At 45.4% G+C, this 22,218-nt stretch overlaps 1 protein-coding gene across 3 annotated transcripts in view; it reads right to left on the bottom strand.

Annotated features, from left to right (window-relative positions):
- The window catches only part of Dgkg (diacylglycerol kinase gamma), a 199,698-nt gene that overhangs the window by 92,482 nt on the left and 84,998 nt on the right, over positions 1-22,218 (bottom strand). For all 3 annotated transcript variants that reach the window (XR_005726868.2, XM_078043820.1, XM_013361065.4), the window contains 4 exons: positions 19,930-20,015; positions 14,349-14,438; positions 13,103-13,263; positions 4,229-4,293 (listed from right to left, as the gene is read on the bottom strand). Coding sequence is in view for 2 of the 3 variants with exons in the window: in XM_078043820.1 (XP_077899946.1) it covers positions 4,229-4,293; positions 13,103-13,263; positions 14,349-14,438; positions 19,930-20,015 (402 nt within the window). In the remaining variant the exon portion in view is untranslated. The remainder of the gene's footprint in view (positions 1-4,228; positions 4,294-13,102; positions 13,264-14,348; positions 14,439-19,929; positions 20,016-22,218) is intronic.

The raw sequence follows: 22,218 nt of genomic DNA on the forward strand, positions 1-22,218 counted from the left end.
CTCACACTTCGGAAGGCTCACCAACTTTAAATTCTTAATAGAACAAGGGAAGGCACATTTCAATTTTGTTCTGGGTCACACAAAATCATGTAGCCATGCCTGCTCCCTGCTGTGCACATTGAGATAGGGAGAAGACTCATTACACACAAGATATGATGGTCTCCTCCTTCTGCACTCAGCAAGCATTTTCTCATTGAGGCGATTCATATAGTTGGATGAGCCCATGAGAAATCCTCCCTCTTTAGCCTCAGTTTCTTCCTCTCTAAAAAAGGAACAATAACACTTACCTGCAAGTTATGAGCACTGAGTGGGATTGTGTATAAAGTACCTACTAGAGCTGGGTGTGGTGGTGCACACCTGTAATCCCGGTAAATCAGGAGTGCAAAGCTGGCCTTAGCAACTTAGTGAGGCCCTAAGCAACTTAGGGAGACTGTGTTTCAAAATAAAAAATAAAAAGTGTTGGAGATTTAGCTCTGTAGTTAAATATTCTTGAATTGGAACTCAAGTTCCCCCAAAAAAGTACCTATCAGAGCACCTGGTACATAGTAGGTATTTGCTAAAGGAAATCTGGGGGTCACAGCAGGTGCAGCAAAAGGTCTTCAACTAAGATAAGTCAGAAATCAAATTAATCTCACTGCTTAAAAAAAAAAAAAAAAAAAACCTGTGATCTCAGCTAGGTAACTTAGTTTTTCCCAGCCTCAATTTCTGTATCTGTAACATGAAAATGATAATATTTACCTTATATAATTATTTTGAGATTTAAATAGTTTAATATATTTAAAAAAAACACCTGGCATCTTGTAGGAGTTCAAAAGTGGACAATAATTCTTTGGGTCCCTTGTAACACTGTTTCTACACTCAAAAATGATCCACTTGTGAATGATGCTTGGGATATAACTGTTAAAATGTGCTATATACTCCATGACTTCCTGTATACTCTTCCTGTAACATTTTTGTATGTTAAAATAGTTTTATAAAAATATTTGAGGAATGTTTTTTCTTCTTTGCTAGACTATGAACCTAGCAATTCAAAGACTAGGTAGTAGAAGGGATCAAAAATAGCACCATCACACATGGCCCGGATTGCTACCTCCTTGGGTCTGGTTCTTGCTCCATTAACAAAGCTATTTCATTAGGGAAACAATTTCATGCAACCCACCACCTTTCTTGGCAGCAACCTATACAAAGAGACCACTGGGGGAAAAATTTCCTGAAATCCTAACAGCTGAGTCATATTTGACGCCCCTTAAGAATCAAAGAAGCCTTAGAACTGTGATTTTTCACCATTTGGAGGTTTTAGGTCCTTTTAAGAAATTCTGTTAGTTGTGGAGATTCTCTCCAGAAAAATATATCTAAGATCTTAGGTTCAATTTCAAGGTGTTCTGAGAATCCCCAAAGCCCCTGAACCCTGGGTTAAGAATTCTTATTAGAATAGCTCAGGAATATGAACTAGAGATGGGAAAGAGTCAACTTTCCTGATGAGTTCCAGCCCTGACTAGTCACACTCCCTTGCTGAAAACAAAACCAAACAAAATGAAACAAAACAATCATAACTCCCTGTATTTAACCTCAAGGTTATCCCTGAGGGCCCAGTTCCAGGCAGTAATGATAAAGATTTCTAGCCAAGCTGTGGCTGCTCTTTGGAGAACCCAAGTTCAGCTCAGTAAAATGAAGCCTATTTGATAATATCGTTTACATTTCCAAATCCTGGGTATCAAGCTTTCTTCCTATCCCTTGTGGCCCTTCCTAAGTTTAGCTGCTGGTGTAATGGGGTAACCATGGCAACAACCACCTGCCTATTTAAAACCATCTCCAATGCTAAATAAGGAAGCCTAGAGAAAATGGCTGCTTGCCTGCCTCTCAGTGGACAAACTGAGCACTCCTGGGTATTTTGGACATGGGCAAGCAGGCAGAAAAGAAGCAGTATGGACCCAAAGCTCTTAATAGGAAGAGTTTGGTGACCTTGTGAAATAGAGGCAACATCCTATGTCATCATTTCTTTAAATGCAAATATAGGTGTCTGTCACCCATGGTGACTGTATCACAACACCTTGACCTCAACCAGGTAAAGAGTGAGGCATGAACCTAACCTCTGAGAGTAGTAGTCCTATTAAGGAAGTCTGCAAAGTGGGAAAGAAAATGGTTTATATAGATCACAGTAGCTTTGTTCATACTGTGTTTTGCACAGTACATTTTTTTTTCTGACAGATGTATCTTTCTAATTGTATTTAATCGTGTGGATGGCTGATGATTGCTCTGTTCATGTCATATGTTGACCTACTGATTTTTTGGAATTTGGAGAAATTTCTCTCCCCCTCTTTCCTCGTTCTCTACAAATTACGGAGATTTTGCTTGTTTCCCATGCCAAGACACTATACAACCAGCTGCAGTGAATGACTTCCTTTCCCCCAAGCATGCTGCACCCTCACTCCTTTGTATTTTTTCCTACATTTGGTTCCTTCTCTCAGAGTTACCCTTCTCCTTTTGCCAATCTGGAAAACACTGTTTTCTGTGTCTTGGATGGGGCATTTCTCTCATTAGAAAACCCTCCATGCCAAGTTCCACACTCTTGCTTTGTATTGCCATCGGTCGCGTCTATCCACATCACTTAACAGACCATGATGCACATCTGCTTTCCATTCTGTTTCCCCCAAAGGGCTGGGAGTGCCCTGCACCAGTCCATCCAAAACACCTCTAGAATAGTGTCTGGTAGATAGAATGTTTTAAAAAAATACTGTTGGATAAATGAATGAATGAACAGAACGTACAGATTTCACAAGCAGATGGAATGTTCAGACACATGAGTGTGAGCATGTGTCAGGGTACTTGTGCGAATCCTGTGGAATGGGTGGAAGAAGAGTATTTAAAAAAACTGTGTAAATATTCGGGCGTGAAGAAGATTGAGAGGAGAATCAACAGAATTGCAAGTTTGAGACTACAGTGGTAGGGGCTGGAAATATAGATGTTTAGCAGTGTGGAGTGAGTGTGCAGGATCTGTGAGTGTTAGGAGTGAGAAGGAATAGGCTGTGACAGAATACACATCCTAATAAAGTTACTTCAGCTGTGATTAGATCCCACAGATCGCTCTTCCAGAGGAGGAAGTAGCTTCATTATGTTTAGTTTCTGATCCTTAAAAAGGCTTGCTTTTTCTTGGTTAGGCCCTCCTCCCCCATCCAGGCTGTGGGGTCAGGGCAAAGAGCAATAATAATAATGTCCGGCTCTTTCGGGGTGCTGGGCTTTAAATGACTGTCTTCAGACCCTTTAACCTCTGCTTTGAAGAGAATTCTGTGGGGTAAATAAATGTCAATTCCCTCATGTTCAAAGATCAAGTCCAAAGTATTATCCACCCTACCTGCCTGAGGTTTGGGGTGGGATCCTGTGGTCACCTTGAAATAGTACAATAAAATGGAAAGAGAAAGAATAGAAGACAGCTAATGAGAAGAAGAAGAGAAAGAAGTAAGAAGGGAGAAAGGCAATTTTGACAATCCCAGGGGTAGCTATGTGCCCAGTCAGAACTCAGTTCTGGTAAATTCCCTCTGGCATGCAAGAAGGGTTTGGTTTCCTTTGCAAAAGACGTGGTTTTCTCTTCCCTTTCATTTTTTAATCTAATATCTAGACTGCACACAGGGCGCCCAGGCTCAGGTGGGGCCTGGTGGGCTCCAGGTCTATTGCCTTTGCACGTACCACTCTGCTGCTGCCCTCTGCTGTCGGGGAAGGAAGAGGCGACGCCCTCCTGGCACTCTGGGTCCAAACCCCAGGGCTGCCACCACCTCCCATGTAGGACCTAAAGAAGCTGAGTCCCTTGCACCCTTTCCAGAAAAAAAACGCGGGGCCGGGGCAGGGTTTGGGGTGGAGGTGCTGCACCTTTTGAGGAAGCAGCCAAGCCCCCGCAGGGGCTTCAGTTAGCCAAGGACAGACTCCCCCCACTACCCGCAAAGGCGGGCACCCCACGCCCCTTCCACCCCCACATCCCTCCCTCTGCACAGATCCTCTGGGAGGGACTGAGGGACAGGCTGCCAGACTGCGGCAGGTTTCTGACATTTTTTTTTTCTTTCTTTTTCTTGGAAATGGAAACCCTCCTTCCGGCAACGTGGCAGGGAAGCGAAGTCCCGGGGTGGCCAGGCCAAGAACATTTCCGTAGGAGCAGGTGGGAGGCCCGGGTCTGGCTGGCTGCACTGGGCAGGGCAGCTGGGCGGGGCAGCGGAGCAGCCAGCTTGCAGCCTCTTACCTGCTGTTGAATTTTTCAGGGTGTTTCTCTCTCATCATGTGGAATCTGTGTGCAATGGAAGCATCCTGAAAGCGAAAGAGAAGGCAGAACCCTGGTTAGTGCTTCTAATGGTGTGTGTGGCGGAAGGGATTGCACCCATGCCTTCACCGGATCCCACAACCCTGAGATTCCATCTCACAGGGGAGGCTCCAGATCCCAGAGGCCCAACACCAAGTCCAAGGGTACAGTTAGTGCCGCCAATACTCTTAGAGGTGCCCTGGTCCACTCCAGGGCCCTTGCAGTGAGCACTCCATCCCTGGCCCAGGGAGAAGCAGAGAGTTAAGGGATGAGTGAAGGGGAAAGCCCAATTCTTTGAGGGGAATGAGGGTCTGTGAGCACGTAGACAGAAGGAGGCTGGGAGTGATTTTTTGGGTATGCCTTGCCATATTAAATGGTTTTGTAAAATTCTTTTTATTTTGGAATATTTTGACTCACAAGAAGTTGCAAAAATAGTTCAGAGTTCCTATGTCCCTTTCACCCAGCATTCCCCAAGGAAAACATCTTACATAACTACAGTACATTGCGAAAACCAGAAAGCTCATGTTGGTTGGTATTAACTCTTCTTCTTTTTTTTTTTTTTTTCCTGACCTGGGGATTGAACTCTAGAGCACTTGACCACTAAGCCACATCTCCAGCCCTATTTTGTATTTTATTTAGAGGGTCTCACTGAGTCTCAGGGTTTCACTGAGTTCCTTAGCGTCTTTTTTGCTAAAGCTGGCTTTGAACTCACAATTCTCCTGCCTCAGCTTCCTGAGCTGCTGGGATTACAGGCATGTGTCACTGAATGGTTTATATATTAATTCTTAATCATTCATGTTAGTAGAAATAACAAATGACAATGGATAATATATCTGGTAGATAATTAGAAAACATACTGGCTTTTGCTTCTTGATGATTCCATCTAAAGGACTGCTTCCAAGGTCAAGGAGAATGTTAAAACACATCGTACTGACATTTTCTTATACTCCCTATTGGCATATCCTTTGGTGCACTCTTGGCGACTGGCACCTCAGAACTCCCCATAAGGATGGCTGTCATGACCCCATGCTTCCTGGCTCTCTAACCTCTGATCCAAACTTCTTAGCCCTGAATTTTATGTGCAACCCACATTCCCATTGTGGGTAGTCCCATGAGTTGTTTCTCATGGTTGTTTCTAGCATCTAGATGCTGGTAGGTCCACAACGTATAGCTCTAGAACCGACCCTGAGCTTCAACCCTAAAAATGGACTCAACTTTCCTCTTCAAACCTGTTCTTCCACCCTCATTAATTGTCTTGTTTTCTAGCAAAAGAATGTGTACAGCCCCACCCCCTCCAACCACCACCACCCAGGCCCCATGCCAGCATACTGGGTGCAGGTGCTGGGCTTCAGAAACAAGCAGGCTAATTGGGCTGGAGATGGGGTGACCCAGAAACAAGGGAGCTGATTCAGATTTGTTCAGGAACAACAACAACAAAAACTTCAGAAACCGATTTGCTGGAATATGTGGCTAAAAAATGCCTGAAATTCCATCCAGCAGATTTTTAGCTAATGCATATTCCATTTCTCTATAAGAAAACTCTACAAAAGATCATTTGTGAATGCTGATTTTAAAAAAAAAACACAAAAAAACCCATCAGGAGGTATAGTTCAGTGAAGAAGCATTTTTGAGCATGTAGTGTGTGTAGTGAGTTGCACTTGGAATCAGAGTGACCCCAGCCAGCAGCCACTATCTGATAAATGGAGAGAGCAAGCACATCAAGAAGATGAGTTTGCTGGGCAGCGTCACATGCCTATAATTCCATCAGCACTGGAGGCTGAGACAGGAGGGTTGCAAGTTTAAAGCTAGCCTCAGCAACTTAGTGGAGGTCAAAAAACAACTCAGTTGAGACCCTGCCTCTAGATAAAAAAATATTTTTTTCAGGAAAAAAAAATAGGGAATGAGGCTCACTGGTTAAACACCACCAGTACAAAAGAAAAAAAAAAAGAGCTAATTTTATGTGTGGCAAACATTCCTTGCTGAAATAATGTCTTGGGAGTTTAACAATTAAACTTTACATACTGATTTTATTTTTAAGACATATCAAGAGTTAAAGTCTGGGTGAGGTCCCTCTGTGCAAGTGGTGGGAAGTGTGCAAACCCCAAGGAGGCCTCCTTCCCACCCCCTGGACCCACACAGCTTGGCCCGAGTGGCTTCTTTGGGCAACAGCATTTCATGCTCCCAGGCTCCCATCACCACCCTAGCTTGGAGCAAGTTTCAGTGAACATGCTCAATAAGATTCATGTGACATTGTCAAGTGCTTCTCTAGATTTCAAGAAAACATTCCATCTACTTGTGTTCCTTTGAAGCACTAATTTTCCTCTGTCAGAAAAATTTTAAAAAAAGAAAAGAAAGAAAAAAGCAATCGTATATTGCTTGGCACAGTTTGTACTTCACTATCCCTCCCTCCAGTACAGCTGGGACTGGCTCCTGGTTCATACTTCTCTGGGATATTTGCACAGGCCCCTCCCTTTGTATAGTTCTCATCGTCCTTTGTTTTTCCATAACAAGAATTTCCAAAGACTAGCCTTTAAAATATTATTAGTTTAGCATGTGGTTCCTAATTTGCCAGTGTCATTCCTTGACAAATAAAGTAACCAGGGAGAGCTAAGTGGCTCCTTTGCTCTCAAGTCCTGAAAAGGTGATGGATCATCAGGATCCTGACCATGTTTCTCTATCTGGAGATGAAAAAGAAGAGTCGAGATTCTCTTTGCTCTCTTGAGCATCTCTGAGTCAAGGGCTGATCTTGGCATATTGACAATCAATAATGATTTCATTTGGATTTTGGAAATCAAGGCTACACCAAATCTTTTCTTGGTGATGATTACAGTAAAATGACACTTCCGTGATGACACCAAGTACTGGGAATTGCAAACTCATGGGAGCCATGATGCAGTTCTGATGGCCTCACTATCCGGAGTCTTTTTGGATGCAGCATGGGGTGAAGAGGAGACCAAGAAAGGTGTGGACGGGGGGCTGTTTTCCCTCAAGTAAAACTCTTAAGCACATGGTTGGACCAATAATTTTGGGCCCCTTTCAGTGTAAGAAGCTGTTATTTGGACTTTGAGATATTGGAACATCTAGGCCAGTGCTGTCTAGTAGATATTTAGTGTATGCGATATATGTAACTTAAGATTTTCTTGTAGTTACATAAAAAAGTAAAAAAGAAGCAGATGAAATTAAAATTTTAAAAATGTTTTCACATACAACATAAAGGTGAAATTAATTTTAGTAACATTTTAATTAACCTAATATTTCCCAAATATTATCATTTCAATGTGTAATCAATATTAAAAATTATTACTATTATTATTTTATTTATTTTTTTAAGGTGCTGGGGATGGAACCCAGGGCCTTATGCATGTGAGGCAAGCACTTTACCAACTGAGCTATATCCCCAGCCCCAGGGATATTTTAAGTTATTTTCTTCATAGCACATTTCTGAAATGTGGTGTGTATTTTACACTTACAGCACATCTCAATTTAGACAAGCCTCATTTCAAGTGCACAATAGTGACATGTGGCTCACAGCTGCCATATTGAACGAGGCAGGGCCAAGTCACTCTGGCAATTTAGGGAGATAAGAAGACACCAAGAGACAATAGGACAGGTTATTTGAAATTCAGATTGTTCTCAAAACTTATGGTAGATTGAGGAATGGAAAAGTGTAGACCCCTTGTCACTCCTCAGTGATTTCCATTGACTTAGTACCTTTCCTGGCAACAGATTAAAAACCTGATACTGAGCTGGACATGGTGGCTCATGCCTGTAATCTCAGTGACTCAGGAGGCTGAGACAGGAGGGTTGCAAGCTTTAGCCATTTAGCAAGACTCTAAGCAACTTAGTCAGACCCTGTCTCAAAATAAAAAGTAAAAGGGGCTGGGGATGTGGCTCAGTGGTTAAGAACCCTTGGGCTAACTCCAGTACTAAACAAACAAACAAACAAAAAACCCATCTGAAGCTGATTGATTCCAAAAGTTTGCAGGCAACTGATGCCTTGTTCACAAATTCCCTAATGGGCAGGAGGCTCGTCATTGTGGAAAACTTGGTTGGTGAACTCTAAAACAATCTGTAAGGTGGAACATGGCACATGGGTTGGTGTGATGACTGTGGTTTTTCCTTGGCCCCTAGGCTCCCCTAGCATCTGAAATAGATTCATTGAATCAAGGGATTAGCTGTTCACCCATACAGTTAAGGCTCAGTGAAAGCAGAGCCTTTGAGGAGTTCAGAGTTACGCATTCTCCAGGAATTATTTTGTAGTTCCAAACTTCCTGTCACTGATACCTGGCTATCCTGACATTTCTGCCTAGTCCAAAAATAGATAGGAGGGAGGAAGAAGCCAGAGGAAGTGGTGTCTTGGATATGGCTATGCTAAAAATTTCTTGCCAGTGGATATTCTCAGTAAGAAGGACCAATAAGGCCAATTATCTTAGGTCCTTATAGCTGGCCTGTGAATGGAGATGTGGTGGCAATGAGGCCATAGTCATTCCCTGGAGTCTTATTTAATCCTCCATCTATTAAATAGGTCCTGTAAGTACCAAAGGGACTGTGTGAACTCATCAGGGCAAATTCCCATCTACAGCACCCAGGGTGCCATAGCAATGGTGACTGTCATCATCTTTATGATGCAAGGCAGCAGCCACTTGGTATCAATAAGCTATTCCATGTCCTTCAGAAGAGGCATAGACCTTGCAGAAATCTCTTTGCCAAAGGAGTTCGACTCTATTTAATCATCATCAGGAGGTAAAACTGGGTTGGTTTACATACCTACTTCTCCTCTTACGAAGTTGGGGAAGTCAAATAGGGAGCAAGACCTTCTGCAAATGTCAGCCCCAGACTCTGTCAGGATTGTGTGTTGGTTACTTGTTTTCTCAAGATTTCCTCTTTCCAACTTTTAAAGAGCGAGCACACAAATGATGTGCAAACGTTTTGTTGAGAGAAGGCTAAAGGTGCACCAAAATGAGATAGGAATTTCTAGTCCCTCACTCCTGTGCAATACATGCACAAACCCAATGTATAAGAAAAAAAATTCATGAGGAAGAAATTGTGTGGGTCTTCATAATTTGAAAAATGAACACATTGGATATTATCAGTCATCCCAGGACAGAAAAACATTTTGACCTTTGAGGATGATAGAGAATGTTTCTATGTTTTCTTGGAGGATGATTAGCTGGCTCACCCTTCCTTCCTTCCTTCCATTTATATTTTCAAGAATGAATTGTAATTTGCAATTTCAAGAATGATTACTGATCAGGCTTGGCTCTTGGCTTTAGGGTCCAGCTATTTAGTTTAGAGAAGGTTGTATATTTCTTTTTGTGTATCCATTTATTTGGGGAAAAAATACTAAGAGAAGTCCACTTTATGCAGCCACTAGATCGACAGAGACAGACAAGGAGATGCTGGGAATCATGTTTTTGCCAGCTACAGCTGAGTGTGTGGGAAGATTTGGGGCTGAAGATTCTGAAGGCAGCCATGACTGTACCTTTCCATCTGGAATCTTCCATGCAGCCCACCCAGCCTCCCTGCTCATTGCTTATATGGGCTAACACTTCCTGCTTTCTAGATTCCCTCTCCTTCGTTTAATTCAGTTCTGATTTCTGTGTCCTGAAGAACCACTTCCCTTTGATCATTCTTTTCTGTTATGATGGGCTGTCTTCCCTCTCTGAAGCCCTGGTCAGGATCATCTGCATCAGAATGATCTTAGAAGCTTGTTAAAAATGCGAATTCCCACTAGCACATGCCTTGTAATCCCAGCTGGGAGAATGCAAGTTCAAGGCCATTCCTATGTGAAAATAAAAAGGGCTGGGGATGTAGCTCAGTGACAGAGCACTCACCTAAGCATGTGTGAGGCCCTGGGTTCCATTCCCAGCAAAATGCACGCACGCACGCACGCACGCACGCACGCAAGCAAATTCCCAGACTTCCTGAGTCAGAATATGAATCAGAATCTGTTGTGAGCAGAATCTGCATTTCTGATAAGTGGCCCTGTAAGCCATTTTGAGGTACATCCCCCCACACCACCAAATACACACACAGTGTTGGCAGCAAGAAGATGGAAGGGGCTGTGCAGAGGCCACAGCTCAGCGGGCCCAGAGCTCAATGCTGAGGGTTCCAGGCTCCACCACCCAGGGGCTTGGACTCCTTCTGCAGCTCTCTAAGCTACCACTCCCTCTTATAAAACACAGTAAAAATTGCATGATGACTTCATGTACCAACATGGAAACTGGACCTGGTGTGCTTAATAGGTACTCAATAAATGTTAACGAGCTGTACTCTGGTTTCTGTTGGAAAGACCCAAGGTTTGGCAAAACATGATTGGGAGTCCATGTTCCAGGAGCCCTCTGGACACCAGACACTGGTCACATCTGACTGTTGGGAGCTGAAGATGGCAGTGCTCCAGTTGGGGGAAGTGGAACCAGGGTAGTAGGTCTGAAAAGGGGAGGGTTCTTAGAGCAAGAAGAGGCGGGAGGGTGTCTGCACTGGTCACTGTCACCAGGAAGAAGACACTAGGGGAAGATGTTCCCCTCACCTGAGGCTGGAGGCTGGGGGATAAACTAGCTTGGGGCACAGGAACCTCTAAACTTGCTCCTAGTCCATTATCTTCAGCCTCTCAGACCTGATAATGGGCTCAGCAATGCTGCTGTCTTCTGTTTTAGTCATAGAAAAAGAGTTCTGGATTAAGAATCAAAAATTAAGATGAGTGGTACATACACACAATGAAATATTACTCAGCCATAAAGAAGAATGAAATTATGGCATTTGCCGGTAAATGGATGGAACTGGAGACTATCATGCTAAGGGAAACAAGACAGTCCCCCCCAACCAAAGGCTGAATGTTTTCTCTGATATAGGGATTCTGACTCACAATGGTGGGAGAAGTATTGGAGGCTCACCAAGTTGGACAGGGAGTATTGGGGGAAGGGAGGGGGGATGGGAATGGGAAAAACAGTAGAATGAATCAGACATAACTTTCCTATGTTCATACATGAATACTCGACCAGGGAAACTCCACATCACGTACAATCACAAGAATGGGAAGTTATATTCCATGTATGTGTGATATGTCAAAATACATTCTACTGTCATGTATAACTAAAAAGAACAAATACAAAAAAAATTTTAAAAAAAGAAGGTCAAGAGTCCTATGTGTAAGCTAGGGAGGAAAAAGGAAAACGTGTGTGTGTGAATCTCATGAAAATCAAAAGGAGATCAGTAGCAAAGAGGGACCAGAGGGTAGGAGGTGGGAAGTGCTGGGGTGTGATATTGACCAAATCATTTTGTTATATTGCATGCAGGTATGAATATGTAACAACAAATCCCATCATTATTTCTAATCATGTATGATTAGAAAATGTGAAAAAAGTTAAGGTGAGTCCCTAAATTCAAGTCTCTGTTTCCCTCATTCATAAAATAGAGATCATAATTCCCTTCCAAGTAATCATGAGAATAAAAAGTAACTGAATATATAGTAAACTTTAAATCCTTCTGTAAATAGAAGATATTATTATATGTAATCCTTTCCTCTCCCGTGCTTCACCTTTTGCCTTCTTAGTAAAAAATAAAACACGTCCCTTCAACCTGCTATCCCCTCAAGCTACCCATCAGTCCCTTTGTGTTTCCTCACTATTATATTTTTTAACCACCAAATTTTTCAAAAGAGTTTGTGGAGTGCAGATGCCACTCAGCCTGGGGCCAGAGACTGGGTGAAGGGATTTGTATGCACATAAAACCTGGTAGCATAATTCCCAAGATGGGGAAACGGAGAGGAAGGACCCTGGGCTCAGGGTGAGTACAGCTGTTTGTGTTCTAGTTCTGCCTCTTATGAGTCAAGAATCCTGAAGGCTCTTCTGTAAAATGGGGATGATGGGAACAAAGGTCTCTGCAGCACTGCTGTGAGGACTAGACCCCATAAAGCCTAGCAATGTGGAAAGCCTATAGTAGGTGCTCAATAAGTGTTAGTGTCCTGGCTGTAACTCCTCTCCCAAACCTTGGCTGTATTTGTGAACATGAGCCATCCTTTTACTGTCCCCTCCCCACCCATCCTGTCCCCAGCAGTATAGAAAGCAGTGCCCATTCAATGTTCTTTGGACCAGAAGCCGAGTTTAGCAAACAAGGTGACTGAGCTACAACTAGCTGTCCTGAGGGCTTGGGATGCCAGGGAACACGGTGCTGTCCTTGTGCTATGTGTGTGTTTATGTGTGTGCGTGTGTGTTCAGGAGGGCATGTGCTCTTGCATTGGTGAGTCAGGCACATCAAGCTAAGCCTTTCAATCAATGCAGAGTGTGCTGACAGGGTGGACATCAAGGACCAAGAGAACCAGGGAGTGGTCAGTCAGGAGGAAACGCCTCCTCGCAGAGGTTTATGAAGCACTTGGAGCACGTGTCCTGAGGAGAGGAAGAAATCCTGAGTGCTAAGCCCACCAAGCCAGGTGGGACCAGGGTCCTCCCTTGAGGATCAGAATTCCCAGTTCCTGAAGCCTATGTGAATGTTTCCTCCTGTTCCTGCCCCTTGGATATTTCTCAGTGTTGGTTTTTTTGAACTGCTTCAAATTACCTAAAGGGTAAATATGTCTTTTGAAAAATTTCCAATCTTTCACTGTGTGTTAGTTAACATAATAGAGAAAACAATTTCCTCCATAATCAAGGGTTGGAAGGGCTGCGTCATCAGGGTGTCCACACCTACACCAGATTTCAGGATGCTCAGACACGAGTCAGGACTGAGGCAGGGCAGGACAGACCCAGAGGGGACAGTGGAAAACTGGAGCCCTTCTTGGGCATTTTTTTTACTATGCAAAAAGGTGACCCCTGAACAACTCACCACGCCAATGGAAAAATAGTTGTTCATGATGCTGTATGGAACCTGGTCCCCGTTCTCCACCTCCTCTCTGGGGATGACTTCCAGATACCAACGGTCCAGCATCACCAAGGGGCTTTGCTCGATGTCCTTCAGGATTTTTGTCAAGCTGCCCCCTTCATAACCTGTGGATGATGGCATTGCATTTGCCACCAGAGCAGAAAGGCTAAGTTGTTGCTGATGCGCAGGTCAGGACAAGTGACCCTAGGGGCATCTGTGACCAAGTAACTTCCCAGTGTGCCTGTGGGGGAGACACTTGCGTTCCCTGAACCACAGAGAAGGGAAGGACAATAGAGTAATTAGGAAGAGGCTGGAGTGATTTGAAAGTCTGAGGTGGGGGTGGGTGCTGGCTAAAGGTGGGTGGGTCTGTGGAGCTGAAGGGAGCCCTATTGAATTGGTGGGCTGGATGGTTGGGAAGCTGTGTGGGGGAGATAACAGATCCATGCCAGGACTGTGTCCTGTGGGAGATGGACAGGGTGATAGGCAGAATGTTAAGCTGGCCTGTAGGGCGGGCTCCTGCTTTCTCTGACCTGCCCACCAAGAAAGAACCAGTCTCTGAATCCTGATATACCCTGACTGGTCTACAATCACTCCTTGAGTTGATCAGCCATCTGGAGTCCCTGCAGCTCTTCTGTCTGCTGGACCGATCTGTCCACTCTGCGGTAAGCTGAACTTCCTCTGCAGCTTGCCCAGTTCCATGGGGGCTGTGGCCATGTGTAATTCTCCTTAGTGCCTGCTCTTTGCACTGTAAACCGATTAACACTGTGTGACCCCCTTTAGGGGAATTTCAAAATGAAAGCCCACAGCCCTGGGCACCTGGGATAATCTGAATGTTCCTAATGACTCTAACTAGGGATGTAGTATTTTTGTCTGTATTCTGAGTCCTAATTCAGAAGATCATTGTTTGGGGGACAGGGAATTTTACGTTAAAAAACAGTCTATGTGAACTCCTATTGGAAGGGGCACTGGGAAGGGACAAATGAGATTTGGTCTTTATCCTAAAGTTGAATATGTTCTATTGGCTCTAAGCTGATGGCTTCAGGATGATAGTAATTATAGGGAGGTGAGCACAGGGTTCTCAGAGCCCAGGAGAGGGGCTTCTATTTGAGACCCAGCAGGGAACAGAAGTCAGAGAAAGGGTCACAGATCACCTCTGTAGAGCATCCCTGTAAGCAGAGCTCTGGTCCCCAGGGTAGCAACATATACTCACCTCCTCCCCAACGGAGACATCGGGCAAGGTCATTTCCTGTTCCAAGAGGCAGGACAGCCACTGGTGGATGCTTTGCAAAATTTGCCTTATCTGCAATCCATGCAAAGAAACAGAGAACCAGATACCATTGGATTACAGAATTCTTGGGTTATTTTGCTATCCTTGATCTGATGTATGAACCCTTCCGCAGCAATCTGTTTGACACCTCCCATGATGGAGAACACACTACTTCCTAAAGCCATTCCATCTGCAGTGTGTTAACCACTACAAATTGTGCCACATCTGTCAATGTGCAATTCATGTTGAGCTAAAGCTGTTTCCCTGTAACCTGTACCTGTTGGTCCAAATTTCATCTTAATTCTGTTCTTTGAGATAACAGTATGCCCCTCAAAAACACTAGTTTGTATTTTTGTTTGTTTTTTGGTTCCAATGATTGAACCCAGGGGTTTTGCTTTACCACTGAGCTACAACACCCAGCCCTTTTTATTTCTATTTTTTTGAGACATTGTCTTGCTGAGTTGAACTTGCAATCCTCCTGCCTCAGCCTAGTTTGCATTTTTTCAGTCCTAATGATAACCAGCACTTGTTCCCATTCATCTTTGACACCAACCCTGCAAGATGTTCTCTTTGAAGATGAAGAAATGGAAATTCACCAAGGGAAAATAATTCTGGAGCCAGAATCCAATCCCAGATCTCTGTGGCTGCAAGTCCATTCTCCTCCTCTTTTCAGGGGCTTGGCAGGTACAGATATTATTAAAATGGGTGGGTCTAAAACATTAAAGGATAGTGGGGCATTTGGAAAACTGAAAATTTGGGGCATTTTAAAAAAAATTTGAAAGTTTAAAAAATAATCTTGTATTAGCTGGGCACGGTGACACATGCCTGTAATCCCAGTGGCTCAGGAGACTAAGGCAGGAGGATCATGAGTTCAAAGCCAGCCTCAGCAAAAGTGAGGTGTTAAGCAGCTCAGTGAGACCCTGTCTCTAAATAAAATACAAAACAGGTCTGGGAATGTGGCTCAGTGGTCAAGTGCCCCTGAGTTCAATCCTTAGCACCACCCAACCCTCAGAGAAAAAAAACAAAAAAAAACCCCTTGTGTTAAACAAGCAAAATCTCTAGGTGCTACGGACACCCCATACCAGTTTATCATTTCCACCACTTTCCAGAATTTGGAACACACAGATTCCTACTCTTTTCTCCCTTACTGGTTGTGAATGAACACTGAACAGAACCATCAGAGTATGCATAGCAGATCATGTTTTCCTCTGGCTACGGAGCCCCAGCAGCCTGTTCACAGGCAAGGCAGGTTGAAGAGGGAGGTGTAGGCACCCACTGGACTCCAGAGGGGCACACTGACAGACCCTGTGTCACAGTGCCCTTGGATGTAAGTAATGTGACTTGGGGTGCAGGAATGGCAGGATTCAGCAGCGGAGGCTCAAGCTGGGGCTGCCTGCCTGCCAGTGTTGAGATGGAAGACGGGGCCATTCACTCATGGATCCTGGTCCTGGACTCAAGTTGATGCCTTCCTGCCTCTGCTCATGCTCTCCCCTTTGCCTGAAAGGCTCTTGTTTCCTGTCTGCCCCTTCTTCTGGAGTCCCCATCTTGGCAGGTCTGCCATCCTCATGGCACTGAGCCTGGAAACCCATGTCATCTGCTGTGGTTTGGATCTGGAATGTTCCCCAAAGACGCAGGTGTTAAAGGTTTGTTCCTCAGCACAGCAGTGTTCAGAGGTGGGGCTCCTGGGAAGTGATTGGATTATGGGGGCTCTGCACTCATCAGTTGATGAATTCCTAGCTGATGACGTGAAGCTTTGGGAGGCGGGGCCTGGTTGGAAGAAGTAGATCACTGGGGGCGTGGCCTGGAAGGGTATTTCCTCTCCCCTCTCCCCCCTCTTTTTTTTCTACCAGGGATTGAACCCAGGGATGCTTAACCACTCAGCCATATTCCCAGCCTTTTTAAAAATATTTTATTTAAAGACAGGGTCTTGCTAAGTTGCTTAGGGCCTCACTAAGTTGCTGGCGCTGGCTTTGAACTTGCAATCCTCCTGCCTCAGCCTCCTGAGTCCCTGGGATCACAGTGTGTGCCACCACTACCAGCTCTAGGAGGGTATTTCTTGTCCCAGCCTCTTTGTCTCTCTCTGTCTCTGCTTCCCAGTTGCCAGGAGCTGAGCAGCTCTCCTCTGCCATAGCTTCCGCCATGATGTTCTGCCTGGCCTCAGGCCAGAGCAACAGAGCCCACCCACCACGGCCTGAGACCTCCGAAATGGTGAGCCAAAATAAATCTTTCCTCCTCTAATCTGTTTTCCTCAGATATTTTGTCAGTGATGCGAAACAGACTCTCAGCGATCTCTTCTCTCCATCCCCACGGTAATGCCTGGGTGCAGGGATGATCCCTTCCCACTGATACTGCGGCAACAGCCTCCTCCCTGTTCCCTCTGCCTCCAGTTCTACCTCCTAGTGTCTTCTCCATATTTCTTTCGAGGCGGACAACCCTCGGGCTCCGGCCCCATCACCTCAGCTTTCCTTCTATGGCACCAGGCCCCGGCTCTGCCTTCTCCCCAGGCTCGTCTTTCTGCATGCCTTACCGCCCACTCCACTGGTCAACCATCCTGAAACAAATCACAGAGCTCTCTGTGGCTCAGCTCAGAAGCCACCTCCGGGAAGCCCTCCCTGGTTCCCCTGGTCTAGACCTGGTGCCACCTCAGGCTGTTTTCTTAGCCTCAGGGATGACCTCATCACACTCTCTGGCAATCGTCCACTCATTGGTCCTCTGGATGGACGGCAGCCCCGACCCCAGGGGAATATGTCTCACTGGCAGCGGCTTCTCCACGAGTTTATGGAGGCCTACTACACGCCACGTGCTGGGCGAGGCGCTGTGGCTCTGATGGCGGAAAAACCCTGGTGTTGGTGCTTACCATACACTCCAGGGTCCTCACGCACAGAAAGCACAATTTCCCATTCATATCAGAAAGGAAAGGAGCTCGATTCTGTAATGAGGCGACTGAGGCTGTCGAGGTGTCAGGGGAGACTAAGATCTGAGGCAGAAGTCCATGGGCAGAGGCTGGGGAGCATTCTAGGCAATGGCCTGGGTGGGGAGGGGACTGGCACGTCCAGAGGTCTGAGAGAAGGGCTGGGTGGCTGGAGTCCCAAGGGGGAGGGACAGAGAGTAACAGGAAGCTGGAAGGGTGGGTGGAGGCTGGGCCACCCAGGGCCCTGCAGGTCACCCGAAGAGTTTTGTCTTCATCCTGAGGATAGAGGGTAGGTGCTGATGGATTTCACGTTGTCCTGAATCCCTGGCTGAAGTGGGAACAGACCAGAGAGGGGACCATGGGAGACAGTGGAGACCACTGAAGGGATGCCTGAATGCGTGTCCAGGGAAGGAGGGAGCACCTTAGGCAGTGAATCCCTTTGCCTCGGATTTTTCTCTTTGGTCTTCTCATCTGTGGAAAATAACCTGACATTTTTCTTTCCCATCTCACATGATCTCTCATTCCTTGTTCCGAACAGCTTCTGGCACCTGTGTTCTCTACAGATAAATCTTCTGCAACTTTTCACCAAAGCCTGTTTTTCTCCCTCACGACAGAGAGGGGACCGTGCAGGTAGCCCAGTACCACAGCCGCCTGCCTTTTTCATATCAACCGTTCTTCCTGGGCCCCCAGAGAACTCCTCCCTCCTCCCACAAACAACTCCAGAGCCCGAGGTGACAGCAGAGCGTGGGTGGCTGCTCAGCAGGGCTGTGTCCATGGAAACCAGTGCGCGGGTGGGGGAGCAGCAGGAGGCAGGTGTGCCTTGGTACCCTCCCTGGGAGGCCTGTGACAACTCCTGGAGCCTCTGCACCCCTGCACAGCTCAGCACCTGGTCCTGGCCATCCCTTGATTCCTTTCACCCCCCACATCCAGTTTGCCGGCAAATCCTGTTGCTTCTATCTTCCAAAGACTCTGGTCACTTCTCACCGTCTCCTCTTTCCACTGTGGCCAGTCCTGGTCACATCTCACTTGGATCACTGCAGTCCTGTCCTAAGTAGTCTTCCTGATTGTTCCTCCTTTACTCAAAACTACCTGATGTCTTGGGACTCCCCCAGTATAAAAGCCATGTTCCAAGTGTTATGTCCTACGTGTCATCGTGACGGGGTCCCTCATGACTTCTGCGTCACATTCTGTAATGCTCTCTGTATGTCCTCTGTTCTGGTTTGCCTTCAAGAGCTCAGCCTGCTCCTATCTCAGGGCCTTTGCACCTGCTGTTCCTTATACCTAGATTGTTCTTTCCTAAGGCATCTGTGAGGCTCACCCTTCTCCAGGTGTCCCTACAAACAAGTTCTCCTCTACGAGGTCTTCCCTGACATCTCAGCCTTAGATTGCAACTCCACCTAACCTGTGTGCTTCCGTTGCTCCTTCCTGGTTATATTTTTCTCATCTTCTGATATTCTCTATATTTCACATATTTCTGTGTTGCCTGGTTCTGGCCTCTGGATGGTGGGCTCCAGCAGGGCAGGATGCTCACCTGTTTGTTCAGGTGGCACTTCCACATCCTCCAGGAGGGCCTGGCACATAGAGGCATGCAGGAGGCATTTGTGGAAGGACTGATGGGAAACCTGAAGCAGGCCGGGGCTCCTGGCTCTGGGCCTCCCTGACTCTGATGACTGTGCTCCCCAGCACTTCCTCTGGTGGCTTTCCTGTCCTTATGTTCCACATTGCAGTGTTTCTCTGGGTCCTTTGGGGTCAGATCTTGGCTATGCCCCATTGCAGAATTTCACAGCCAGTTTTCATCACTTCTTGTGGGTGCTGTCTCCACTGATCCAGGTGTGGCTGAGCCACAACCCTGGCCTCCAGATTCTCAGCCTGGGCCTCTCCAATGCCCTGTTGGTCTAGGCATATAGGACACAGCCCAGCGTGACCTTTCTTTGCTTGCATGGAGCCACATCTGGGTCCAGATGTGCTTTCTGGACCCAGGCTCCAGATGTTCATCTCCTGATGGTTTCCCCTGGGTATGCAGCTATGCTTAGTGCTCTGGTTTCTACTGTCCACCAGGCATCTGCCTTGAGTCCCAATCCCCCTCTTCCTTCCCCTCAAAATCCGGCCTGTGATACTCCTCAACCCTGGCCATGACATGTTTTTGAGGAAAGGCCTGAAACTGAACTGTTATCTTCATGTCTTTGGGAGTACTCTCATTATTTTAATTTCTTCTTTTTTTTTAATCCAAAGTAGATATTTAGTTAAGCATCAGTTCAAGGGTAAATATAAGGATGAACAAAGTATGGCTACATTTCTCTCTTCTTGTTATTGCCTTCTGCTAACTTTATATATTTACTTATTTTGGGTACCTGGGATTGAACTCCAGGGCACTCAACCACTGAGCCACATCCTCAGCCCTATTTTGTATTTCATTTAGAGACAGGATCTCACTGAGTTGCCTAGGGCCTCACTGTTGCTGAGATTGGCCTTGAACTCACAATCCTCCTGCCTCAGTCTCCCCATTCATTGGGATTACAGGCGTGTGTGCTACCACGCCCAGCTACCTTCTACTAACTTTAAATATACTCACTATAAATAACCAGCAAAGGCCCTCCTCCAACCCATTCTTACCAATGCAATCCAAGATCCAGCCAACTGTCCCATCTCCTCCACAGGCCAGAACACGGAAGTCTGGAGTATCACGGAAGAAGTTCAAGCTGGGAAATAGAAGAAAGTCCATGTTAGTCTTGTCACTAAGCTTGACTTTTTGAGTTAGAGTCTCTCTGTTCCCCGGGAGTATGTTAAGATCTCGATTCTTTTTTGGAGTTGAAAGGGTCACTCAATGTTCTGAAACTAGAAATTATTATGCATTGCCACTGAGTATGTAGAAAAATCCCAGAGAGCTATCCTTGTATAAGGAGAATCTGACTCAACATTCAACATAAATAGAAAGCAGTTTTCTGGAAATTCTCTGTGATTTGGGCAGACAAACCTACAGTTTGCACAATACAAATAACCCCCAATATTTTGACTCCTTTTGAATTCTCCTGCTTGTTATGTCCTTGCAACCTCCCCTTTAAGGGAGATGCCCTGAATTGGCTGAATTCATTTTGCAGTTTTATGGGTCCAGACCTAATTGGAGAAATCACCCCATTTTCCCCAGAAGTTTTAACTCTAATTTAGAGCAGGCTTCTCAACCAGGGGTCCATCACTCTCCAAGGGGTCTATGGATAGAATTCAGAAGGTCATGAACTTGAAGAAGAATATCTTACATTCATGTCTTCCCTAACCTCTCATTGAAATTTAGTATTTCCTTAAATTATGACTATAGGCAACAATACCTGTGACTTTGGCAGCAATCAAAATCACAGATATTTTTACAGTGTGGCACATATCTCAACCTATCATGTATGTTCATTGCTGCTTTGAATTTGCAATAGTTATTTGACCTGGCTATGGATGCTCTGTTTAATGTGTTGATGAAGCATATGTAGACCCATATCACTAATTTTTTTTAGTGTATCGATACATATTTTTCAACATAATTATTTTCTCCAGTAATCTTGTATTATTTCATTTTGTGTATTAGGAAATAATATTCCAAGGAGGGATCCATTGTCTTTACTAGACTGGCAAAGGGGTGATGGCATAACATGGTTAAGAAATCCTGTTTTAGAATAGAAGTGACCTGTGAACACCTTGGGTGAGACTCAGAATCTAAGGTTATACTTCTTCTCTGCCCATCCTGGTGGTCTGAGAAGACCCCTGGGGCTCTCTGAGTCATGGATGCCTGTGTAGGTAAATTAACATTTCTTCTTTTCCATCTCTCTTGAAGAACTCTGCTTTCTTACAAGAAGTGAATTCTGAATGGAGGCTCCCTTCAGCTAGATGGCCTGTCTGATTACAGATGGATACACACATCAGAGACACTGGGGACCCACTAGCACTGGGAGTAGGCCCCTGACCTGTTACCCATGGTAAAACAGTTGAATATCAAAAAGGTTAAGCCAGAGGACTGCATTCCAGTATTGTAATACCCAAGAGGAGGGTGGGCTGGTGAAGGCACTTGTGGGCTGCAGCTATCCAACAAAAATGGGCAATTATGGCAACCAAGGCAGAAACCTCAGCAGCCTGGATGGATTCTGCTTTCAAATTAGTTTTATAGTTAAATTGTGGTAGGAGTACTGAATCTGCTTGCACATTTCTAATTTTAACCTGATTTTGTCCTGCCAGCGCTATAAATAAGAGCTTTGTGTCAGACAATCAAAGACAGGGACGGATTCTATTTTTTGGTCTTTTCTCCAGCCAGCCCCTTTGAGGGGTCTCCTGGAATTCAGAGTTAGAACTGCAGGTTAAGATGTGGGAAAACCCAGCTAGCTGTGCACAGCTCGAGGCCGAGACTGGCCAGCAGGTGGCGCTAGAGCATCGATTCTGACTGGGAAGAGCCCAGTCTTTCCGTGCCTTCCATGGGGCCCTCCAATTACAGGGTCTGGAAATTCCTCATGGTAGCTGCTGCAGTGGGCCCAGCTCCTCCTGTCAGAACTTCAGTCAAAATATAAAGCACTTCCTTTTCTCCAACCTTCTGCTAAAGAGCAAGGAAACAGCAAGAGGAGTAGCAGGAGAAGGGCCACAGGGAGTGTAACCACCTCAAAAATGGACCATCCAGAAAAACAATGATTTCATCGTATAACCAAGTGTCTTGATCCTCAAATGCCCCCATAGTGGAACAGAGGGTGGACCTCTGAGTAGCCATATAGATTTCCAAAATGCTAGTGATAAGAACACTTTCTCCTACCCGGGGTTGACTAGGAAGATGCCAGCTAGCACTGCTTTACCATCAAGTTAAAATATTTCCCCAGTCGCCTTCCTAGCAATCAAAGGAATGGTATATGCAATTTCCCCATCTTATAGACCAACTCC

Source organism: Ictidomys tridecemlineatus, chromosome 3 (genome assembly GCF_052094955.1).
Source record: "Ictidomys tridecemlineatus isolate mIctTri1 chromosome 3, mIctTri1.hap1, whole genome shotgun sequence".
Classification (NCBI taxonomy): Eukaryota; Metazoa; Chordata; class Mammalia; order Rodentia; family Sciuridae; genus Ictidomys; species Ictidomys tridecemlineatus.